The 10721-nt window shown below is 40.5% G+C and overlaps 1 protein-coding gene across 1 annotated transcript in view; it reads left to right on the top strand.

Moving 5' to 3' along the window:
- The window catches only part of LRGUK (leucine rich repeats and guanylate kinase domain containing), a 52513-nt gene that overhangs the window by 25409 nt on the left and 16383 nt on the right, over positions 1–10721 (top strand). The window contains exons 9-11 of the mRNA XM_018566319.1: positions 864–950; positions 2780–2886; positions 6160–6279. Coding sequence (XP_018421821.1) covers positions 864–950; positions 2780–2886; positions 6160–6279 — 314 coding nt within the window. The remainder of the gene's footprint in view (positions 1–863; positions 951–2779; positions 2887–6159; positions 6280–10721) is intronic.

The raw sequence follows: 10721 nt of genomic DNA, 5'->3' as shown, positions 1-10721 counted from the left end.
GTGTGTGTGTGTGTGTGTGTGTGTGTGTGTGTGTGTGTGTGTGTGTGTGTATCCATGTATATATGCATATCCATGTATATATGCATCGAAAAAGTTTCAAAACCTACCATTATTTATTAAGCTTTTAGTTGTATACCTATAAAAAAACAAACAAAGATCTTAGTATCTTAGTAGATGCATTAAGATGTTAAAGGAGAACTATGGGTTTAAGGCTTTTCCCCATAGTTCTCCTTAGGGTAACGGAAGGCCACAAACTAGCGTCCTCCCGTCACCCTAGGCTCAGTATACCGCGAGCTGTAGCTCGCGCTATACTGAGACGCCGCAGCTGAAGCGGATCCCGACAATTTTGCCGGGATCCGCCCAGCTGCGTGACTGACAGCGGGCTCTGCCTATCTAGAGGCAGAGACAGCTGTATCCGCCCACCCCCCCCGTCCGATCCGCCAGGCAGCGCTCGCGGATTGGAGCGGGGAGGGGGCAATCCAGCCTCTCCCCTGTCACGGCAGAGAGCTGTGACAAGATCGAGAGGTGAGCGAACGCCGGTATATGTTCGCTCACCTCCCGATCTACTGAGCCGACCTGTGACAGTCTCATTGTCACAGGTCGGCTAGAACTATGAGGTGAGTGAAAAGCACTCACCTCATAGTTCTCCTTTAAGAAGCAGTACATACAATCCCATCTTTGTTGTGCTCGATTAAACAGTCTCCAGTGATTATCTTTGTGTTGCTATACATTATTTTTTACTTTGTGCACTACTAAACATGTTTTGATTTTTGATTTTTTTGTACGAACTTATAATTTATATCAGTTATCTGCAATAAAATATATTTGATTTATCATTAAAAATCTTTACATGTCTGTTCCAGGAACAAGCTGAATACTGGCTGTCAGTGCTGTTTATGCTACAAAGATTAACGGAATTGGATATGAAAAAGATCAAAGTTGAGGAGAAGGTATTTATCCTGGCACCTGCTTTCCAGATGACTTCTCAAAGCAATCAGTGTTGCCAAGTAATTACACTGGTGACTCAGTCAAGGGAATATAGCTGATCCTTGGGGAAATGACATGTTTGGCGCTGTGAAAGACACCTTGGTACAGAGCTTATCTAGTGAATGTCAAGTTCGGCTCAACCGTTTAAAAAAAAAAAGGATTGTAATATTCATTATCTTCATGAATACCCTGATTTGTCTGTTAATTTTGTTTTTGTCTTTTTACTATGTATGTGATTTTAGTTGCATATATGTTCACTTGGGAGTTTGGACTGAACAGTATGATTTAAATGCTCATAACACGATACATTTAAAACAGACAGCTTGACCTAAAATACTTATAGAAGGACTCATAAATGTACAGCACACATGCAGTATTTGTCCTTGTTGTGCCATTGTTTGACTTTTATTTCGGGTTATATTCGCCAGGAACACTAGTAATGATAGTTAGACCACAGTGGTTTGTATTATGTTAATTTGTAAGAGTTCTAAGTTGAAATCGATTTTTGTAAGCTGGTACTGAGATGATGGCTGTGACTTTATGATATAGATGCATTGATGGGGTGGTATGGTTACTGTGCAGTGCCTGGTGCATTGATATTAATAGATAAGACATCTTGGTACTACACCACACCAGCACAAAACATAAAACTAGAAACTAACAAAAATTCCATTAAGAATTCCTTAAAGGAGAACTATCCTCCCGTCACCCTAAGCTCAGTATACCGCGAGCTACAGCTCGCAGTATACTGAGACGCAGCAGCTGAAACGGATCCCGACAATTTTGTCTGGATCCGCCCAGCTGCGTGAGTGACAGCTGGCTCTGCCTATCTAGAGGCAGAGCCAGCTGTACCCGCCCCCTCTCCCGTCCATTTCGCCAGTCAGCGCTGGAGGATCGGAGCGGGGAGGGGGGAATCCAGTCCCTCCCCTGTCACGGCTCTCTGCCTCTGACAGGATCGACAGTTGAGCGAACGCCGGTATGTGTTCGCTCACCTCCCGATCTACTGAGCCGACCTGTTTTCATTGTCACAGGCCAGCTAGAACTATGAGGCTGAGTGAAAAGCACTCACCTCATAGTTCTCCTTTAGGGCCTGTTCACATGACGTCCGTTTTCTGTGCTGACCTGATCCGTACGCTCCTGCACTAAAAATGCATCCCGATGTATCCCTATGTGTTTTATGGGCTACAGTTCTCATGTGCGCAGTCCGTTCAGGTTATGACAGAAAAAATACTTTTTTTTTTACTGGAACGCATCAAAATCGCGGCATAAACGCACTGCATCAGTAGCACCACGTCTGCAGATCTGCACCTGATATCATGTGAACAGGCCCTTAACACGGTGGGGGTATGCGGATGCAGAATTAGGGCGGGTATAGGAGCCAAGCAAAGGGGGTATGGACCTGGATTTCTGAATAATTTAAACAAATTAAAACCGGATTTTCTTCATTACTGAGCAAGAATCCTTAACACAAGGGAGTATGTGGATGCAGAATTGGGGCGAGGTATAGGAACCAAATGAAGAGGGCAGGGACCTGTATTTCTGAATAATTTTAAAAGAATTAAAACCGGATTCTCTTCATTACTGAAAAAGAAATCAAAGTAGAGAAATCAACTTCATAACATGCGAGTTAGATTGTCAGTAACTGTACTTTCATTACATGTTTTGATTGTACTTTTACTATACCAACTTAAAGTAATTGACTGTGCTCCTTGTAGAACTGCATATAGGAGAGTTCTCTTTATCCTGTTTTCCCCTATATTAATGCGGTCTTCACTCTCTGGACATTGTTTAGGTGGCGGCAGTGAATAAGTATGATCCTCCCCCAGAGGTAATTGCTTCACGGGATCATATGGCCAATGTTATGTACAGCACGATCCAGCCACAAAAGATCTTGGACAGGTAATTTCAGTACGGTTAATATCTCAAATGCTATTGTGTGATATTTCTGATGTAATGATAGTGACTGCTGTTGAAGTACACCATTCATGAGAGAAATATTAGAAGAGGGGGGGAGGGGGCATCACTGTCCTTTTTGATGAAGTGCTAGTTGCCTGGATTTGTCTGGTTCCAGTACATTTAAGTCACAGACCCAGAACAAGCATGCCACATATTAAAGTCAGAAATAAGTATGGATTCCAAATCGCTATATTTTTTGTGGGGCAGTGACTGAGAAAGTATTGAAGCCAAAGCATTAGCATGAAAATCGGGTAACAAGCAATTTCAGGACAGGTCAGCAAAAGTAGCTTGCATATTTCGCTTACAGGTTTTGGTGGTACAGTAATACATTGGTTTACGAGCATAATTCGTTCTGGAAGCATGCTTGTAATCCAAAGCGCTTGTATATCAAAGCGAACTTCCCCATAGGAAATAATGGAAATTCAGATGATTCGTTCCACAACCCAAAAATATTCATATAAAAATGATTACAATACAGTAATATAATATAATACTGTACAAAATATAAAGAAAAATAAACCAATTTCCGGTTACCTTTGTGGCCGGTGTGAGGGGGACAAGAGAGAGGAGGATTATTGTGTAGGACGACTTTCACTATCACTAACGGAATCACTGCTATCTCTCGGCTCAATGGAATCTTTTTCATTTCATGAAACCTTAACAAGGAATCTATCCAATGTGACATTGTGTTGTCCTCAAACAGACTCGCACTGCCACAGCCTTATTCGGTGGTTGTTTTTCTACAAAATGTTGCTCTTATTGCAAGACATTGCTTGTATATCAAGGCAAAATTTTTCAGAAATGTTTGCTTGTCTTGCAAAACACTCTCAAAACAAGTTACTTGTAAACCAAGGTATTACTGTATTCATTTGGTGGTATTTAATCACCACTACGGGTTGTTTTTTTTTACTGTATAATAAAAAAAGTACCGATAATTTTGAAAAAAAACCTGTTCTCCCTACGTTATGTTATAAAACATTTATTATTACCTAATTTTTTGGTAAAATATATAAGACGGGGTCAGGTCGGGTAAATAGACACCAAACATGTCAAGCTTTAAAATTGCGCGCACCCGTTAAATCGCAAAAAACTACCATACTCAAAATTGACCAAAGCCAATGCTTTAAAAGCTTTAACCGCTCATCAGTTTAGTGTTATCAGTGATTGATGACCCTAGAATTATTGCTCTCATTCCGACGTTCGCAGCGATATGTAACATGTGCGGTGCAATGGATGTAATCGGCGTTTTCGCACGTAGGCAGGCTTGACGCATGTTTGCGTGTGCATGTGGGGGCGGGGGACTTAAATTTTTTTTTTTATTGCTTTGATATGTGATTTTTAATTTTTTTAATTTTATTTTGTAACACATTTTTTTAAAGCTTTTTTTTTTCACTGAACTTTATTGTGATCACATATGTGATATCCAATTTGCAGTGACAGGTCCTCTTTATGGAGACATCAGGGGTCTTAAGACCCCTAATGTCACCTAGGGACCCCCAGAGAAGCTGATGAAGCAGAGACCTGCTTTACCAGCTTCTCTCTGGTTTCTGTACCGGAAAATGGCACTGAATCCATGAAGTGATGTAATACACATCACTGCCTGCATTTAGAAGAGGAGGAGGAGATCAAACGGAGTTCGTGTACTGAGCTACGTTTGATCTCCGGCCGCAGAGCTGCTGTGCTGGTCTTGGGCTCACACCGGGAACAGCGGAGCCCGGTATCGCCAGCAGCGTGGCGACGGAGGGGGGGCCCGCAGACCCGACCGGATATTACAAGCGATCGGGCGTCTCTACAGACGCCCGAACGCTTGTATGTAAACAGCCATCGCTGGCTGTTTACATTCAAAGCCGGTTTCCCGCTCATGCGCGGCAGCCATGAGCGGAACGGGATAGGACGTCTAAAGATGCCCACCCGCCCTCAAGAAGCCACTGTCCGGCCGTTTAATTACAATGGCCGGACAGCAGATAGTTAAAGTAGCCACATTTTTTTTTTACAGTTTTGTTGCTCTAATCCCTCTACACTCTATCCAAAACTTTAGGGATGCATCAATACCGATACCGAGTATTTGGGTGAGTACTCGTACCCGCCTAAATTCTCTGATACTTATCCCGATACGGGAACTTCCATTCAGAGGGAGATTCCCTCTGATCGGCAGTGCCGGTAGGGAACATGGAGCCGGCTTCCAGGCCAATCAGCATGGAGCCAGTTTACCTGCCAATCAGAAATCCTGGCTATGGGTAATAACCCACCTCCCGGCTTCCTAATTATCCGGGAAGCCGGCATCCTAGCCAAACGGCATGGAGCTAGCTTCCCGGGTAATCGAGAAGCTGGGCAGTTGGTAATGACCCGCTGCCTGCCTTCCTGATTACCCAGGAAGCCAGCTCCATGCTACTGGAAGTACCGTTATCTGTGCTAGCTATCGGCGAATACCACAATATAAATATTGGTACTCGATACTGAACAATCTGTATTGGTGCATCCCTACAAAACTTAAAAAAGACTTTTGTTTTCAGTTGAACTTAAAGTTGGGCTTCTTTTCACAGGTTCAGAGGGCAATAAACCATAAGAAACGGATTGGATCTCTGTGCCCGGGAGTCACAAGTGTTATGTGCATTCGCCTGTACAAATTAATGACATGCTGCAGTTATATGCTGGTAGACCCTCATTTGAATGTATATAGGTGTCCATTGCAGAACCCAGACGCAGACAGTCTGGGTCCAGGGGCGCACATTCATACCTGTACCCATGTATACGCTCAGATGAGCGTTTACTAGCATATAGCTGCAGCCTGTCATTAATTTGTTCAGACGGCCGCACATAACACTTTAGAGATACGGTGCTTTCTTACAGTATACAGCCCTCTGCACCTGTGCGAATGTGCCCTAAACCTTAACATAATGTACTGCAAGGACTACACTTTCAAATGCTCTATTTATAACAAAATGTAGTGTCGCCCTGCAATGACCTACTACAGAAAGCCTGTTTCTAAATTCATAACTTTGTTGTGAACCCTGCGCCTCATTTCAATTGTATCTTATTTTAAAAAATATTTCTTTTAAATTCCATTTCTTTTAAAATGTGACATAAGGTCTTTACATATATAGAAATATATATTTGCTAATTTAGGTAACTCTTTCCCAAACCCCCCCATGTGCAGTATCAGTAAAGGACTGACGTGTACAAATCACACTGGCAAGCCATCTTCTTCTATTGCAGCACATTGCCGAATCTGGATACCGCCTACCCAATGCTAGTGCTGACAGGGCCCCAGTCCTGTGGGAAGCGGGAGCTAGCACACAGAATGTGCAGAGATTTCAAGGAGTTCTTCCGCTACGGGTAAGAGATATATCTGCCTTAGGACACAGTGTGCTTTCAATTACATGGAGATGTTAAGTGCTTCACCAGCCAATGTAAAATTAAATGAACCCTGTTAACATAGTGGAATAGATAAAATAGGCTTTGAAGTCCTAATCCTAATCATAACACTTTTGAGATTCACAGTGCTTTATCTAATGTAACAACCCTGTAGAATATTACACCTTAACCCTCTGTAGGAGAATGCATAGTACATATTAAAAATGAAATACAGTATGCATAGGGTCAGATCCACAAGAGAAATGAAACCCATGATACTAGAGAACATAATTGGATAGGTACATGTTGAGCTCAGTTAAATCCATTTTTTCCCCTAATATTTAGATAAATCTTAGAACCTATGCATATAAAAAGGTGCAGCTTAATAGTAATACAAAATTGTTCATTTCATAACACATTTCAGACGGCAAGAATACAATTGACAATGGTTTTTAACCCTTCCTTACCCAAGAGTTTGGGCTCTAAATTCATTTTATGGAACTAATTTACAAATGTTGTAATCTATACTTGTTTATATTTGTTTTCTTCCTTACTCACTGGGACATTGTGATAGGAGTTTTAAAAACTGATGAAGACATTGAAAAGCGCATCTATGGCAGAATATGTTTGATATCATGTAACAATTCAGCCTGCTTTCTTGGCAATAATTAAGCATCATCACCTCATTCCAATTAGCAAGAAGGTGATCCAGGAAATAGTAATCTACCTGGCTATGCAGTGGGGCAAAAGCGCATAAATCGCCAGAGCTGCTGTAAAAAATGACAAAAACATGTATGTATTTAAACTGCTATATGCCTGTAGTCCCAGTGTAAGTTTACCGTTGTTATACGCAATGGTGGGAAACATTTTGCAGGATAAAATTATATCCTATAAGCTGCTTAGATCTTGCAGGAGTTGCCTAATCTGAGAAAAGTAGTTCCCATGTGCTACAAAAATCAATATGTATGTAAAAGACTACAAACTTCACTGAATAATTACATATGTAAAGCATAAAATATACACTTAATTGTAAGAAAAGTACAACTCTTTTTAAAATTAATTTCCATACGGGCATTTTAATTACTCACTTTAAATGCTCTTTAGTTTAAAATGTTAGCAAGCAGATTTCTTGTTTATTTATTTGATTTGAGAAACAGATGGAATACAAAATAAACATGTATTGTGCTATAATCCTGCTGCAGTCTCCCCTTTAACCACTGGGTGGCTCCTCCATTACAGTAACCGTGCTGTATGAAAAAATATTGTGTTCTTTTTCTGAGCAACAATGCAATAACTTTTATAACTATAACTTACAACATTGCTGTTCAATAGGTGTGTCAGTAACCGCTGTGAAAAGCCATTCCACTTGTTGACAGATAATGAATATGTATGTGTTTCCTTTTGAAAGGTTTTTCAAAAGATATATTTATTTTCTTTTATCCATCTGCCAGTTTTTCTATATACAGTTCTATGCATCTTGGCTTTTCTCTAGGTTACTCAGTTATGTAGGCCCTGGTAACATCTAGTGTTTTTTCAGATGTTTCACCATATTTCAAGCACCCCTATCAGCATGCACATTGATTGCTAGTAGCCATTAAATGTGTATAAATATTACGTATAACCTATACATATAAACAATCCCTCTCTGGAGGAACAAACACTGTTTTCTCTGATCTTAATAAGTACTAGTCTGCGTCCTGGAGCCCGGGGGCTTTGTAGGGCGTTGGGTGGTATGAAGCCTCCATTCCAAGGTCCACATCTTGCCTCACACCTCAATATTTGTCTCATCAGTGCACAGTCCTTTATATATGTGATCTAACTGATGCTCAGGGCTTTCTTTCTTCCTTGCTGTCTCCTACTGCTGGGTGAAAAGGCTGAGTGCTGACCAAACACTACAAATGGTATATGTGCTGTCTGTTTATTTAGAGAACCCAGTAGAAGCACCTTGTTAGTCAAGAATCGACATATGCTTAGTTATCTGCTTGGACTAGCAGATGTTTTGTTTGCTTTATGCTATAGACTTGATGTACAAAGTTCTCATGTATTAAAGACTGTTTGCTCAATAAAAGTGCTGGACAAACCCTCTTGGACTGTTAAGTGTTCCTGTCTCATGCATGTTTTACTGCTGGGACTATCAGTTAATCCTGAAAAGAAGAGTTGGCACCGCTCCAACTGTGATGGCAGTACGTCTTTTATTGACGCATGGTCACATCACCGCAGCAACCACCACGGCCTTGATTGGGAGTCAACAGTCTGGAGTGCCATAGGTTACATATAACATATCAGTTAAACCTGTCCCCCCTCCTTTTTAGTCAAGTAAATAAAAATATTTGCTAAACTAACATGTTAATGTTATGCAATCTTCTATCCATTCAGCAAATGGAGCTAAAGTACTATAGTCTCCTGCTGTTTGCAGAACTTCAGTGTTTTCCCACAGCAGTGACTAATCCCTTATCAAACGGCTGAGTAGGAGGTTAAGGTTAGGGTTGCTGTAGGTGAAAATGATAAATTCAACTCTAACATCACAGAATCGGCTCTGAAAAGCTAAAACCAAACATCTGTCATATTTAAGTACACTGAATTTGGTGTGAAAAATGTGCTAAAATCCGTTCATCGTGCATAATTATATTGGAATAGTGTTACCTATACACATATAATTATGGGCATGGCTCTTTAAAGTCAGCGGGGGTCTATTTACTTTGTAAATTATAAACCAGTACAATGATAGTTTAAAAGAGAGAGGTTAAACTTCGACAATGTATTTTACCAGAATGAAATGTAGGTTTGTAGTAATTAAAAAAAAGAAAAATGGGGTTCCCCTTAAAATTCCAGCCAGGCCCTTATCCTGGCATGCAGCCTGGGTGGCCAGGAAAGGGAGGGAAGCAAGCCTGCACACGAACCCACCCCCTTCATGTACCATGCCATGTCAAATGCCTTTCAGCATTGGTGAGGCGGTAATTTAAATATACCACCAGGAATCCCGGGTGATGTCATGGACTAAATTTGATGTCACCTGTGATTCCAGTGATTCCGGGTGCTGAATTGAAATAACTGCACTTGGGAATCTATCATTTGGATTCAAGAGTGTGGGGGGTGTACATCCCATCCAAATTCTGACACTATTGACTTCAATGGTGTTTAGATTCAGGTTCATTTTTTGGCGTTAAACTGTCATTGAATTAAATAAGAACATGTTCGGGCAACTCTATTTAAAATCAGTCAAAGTAGCTGAAAAGCAAGCTTTTTTTTGCTGGTTTTCTCTAACTTTTAGTTCTTTGGGAATCCTTTTTCATATAATAATTTTTTTTTATAAAACAAAGATTGTATACATTATATATTATAAAACAACTGTTTAAAAACATAAACTTTAAATGCACATCATTGTAACTTCCATATTAGATGTTTAGGTATGTTTTTATGTATTCACTATTTGCTAAAATCTTGAGCTCTTTTTTCAAATTTCTGACGGAAAAGTCTCTCCTTTACCCATCAGTAGTGTGCTTGTTCTTTCTCTCTTTGAACTGCTAGGTTGTTTACACCTAGATGGCTATGAAAGTATCATTAGTAAAGGACAGCAGTGACCATCTTTTAGAACATAAAAAGGAGTGCACACCTGCTGATTTCAGCTTGCCCAATTTTCTGCATGGTGGAATTCACATATTTCAAGATGCCATATCCACAGATGGTTCCATGCAGGAGACTAAACATGTGTAATACTAAATCTTATACAAGATCACACAAATAGTTAGAGCAGAGTTATGTCAAGTTTGGAATTAAATAGCTTTTTTTCCTGCTAGGAAGCAGCTTGAAGTTTGAATGCCTGGAATGTCCAAAATGATGACATATGTTATGCATTATATATAGCCAGTAAATTAAATGCAAGATGCTCTTTTGCACTAAACACTATAGCCAGCATTTAGCTGTGCTAACTGCAAAAATAAAGTGTTTGAAATTTGAAAAGCTAACTCTGCAGTCAGAAGTTCTAGAGGCCTCTCGCATGACTTTTAATATTATCAACGAGTCATCGCTGTTGCTGTTTCTGCAACATTTGTGAAATTAGGAATTTGCTAGACTGAGGAAGCTGCAATAAAGGGCAGGAGTGTTAATTTTTCCATTACAGGGCCAGGTCTGGAAAAGTTACCAGTCCAGGATGTCCACATCCTATATATAATCTTTATGCAATAAAGAACTTTGTGCATAATTCTGCTATTTAAGCTATCACAGACCTTGAATATTACATATTGTTTCCCAGGCTGAGGAGATGGCTGAAGCAGCATTAGAGAAGCTTTTAGTCCCCCTGTCATCTCCAGTAGTGTGGGCAGGGAAAAAGGAGGGAGCTTTCTTTATCAGCATCCAGGCTGCTTGATGCACCCTACCCCCTTCACCATCATTCAACCCCCCCCTACTATAATGCATCCCCCTCC

The sequence above is a fragment of the Nanorana parkeri genome, unplaced genomic scaffold (assembly GCF_000935625.1).
Source record: "Nanorana parkeri isolate BGI_ZX_2015 unplaced genomic scaffold, ASM93562v1 scaffold27, whole genome shotgun sequence".
NCBI classification, from domain to species: Eukaryota; Metazoa; Chordata; class Amphibia; order Anura; family Dicroglossidae; genus Nanorana; species Nanorana parkeri.
Note: the sequence above shows the minus strand (reverse complement) of the source record. Positions and strands in the feature narration are given on the sequence as shown.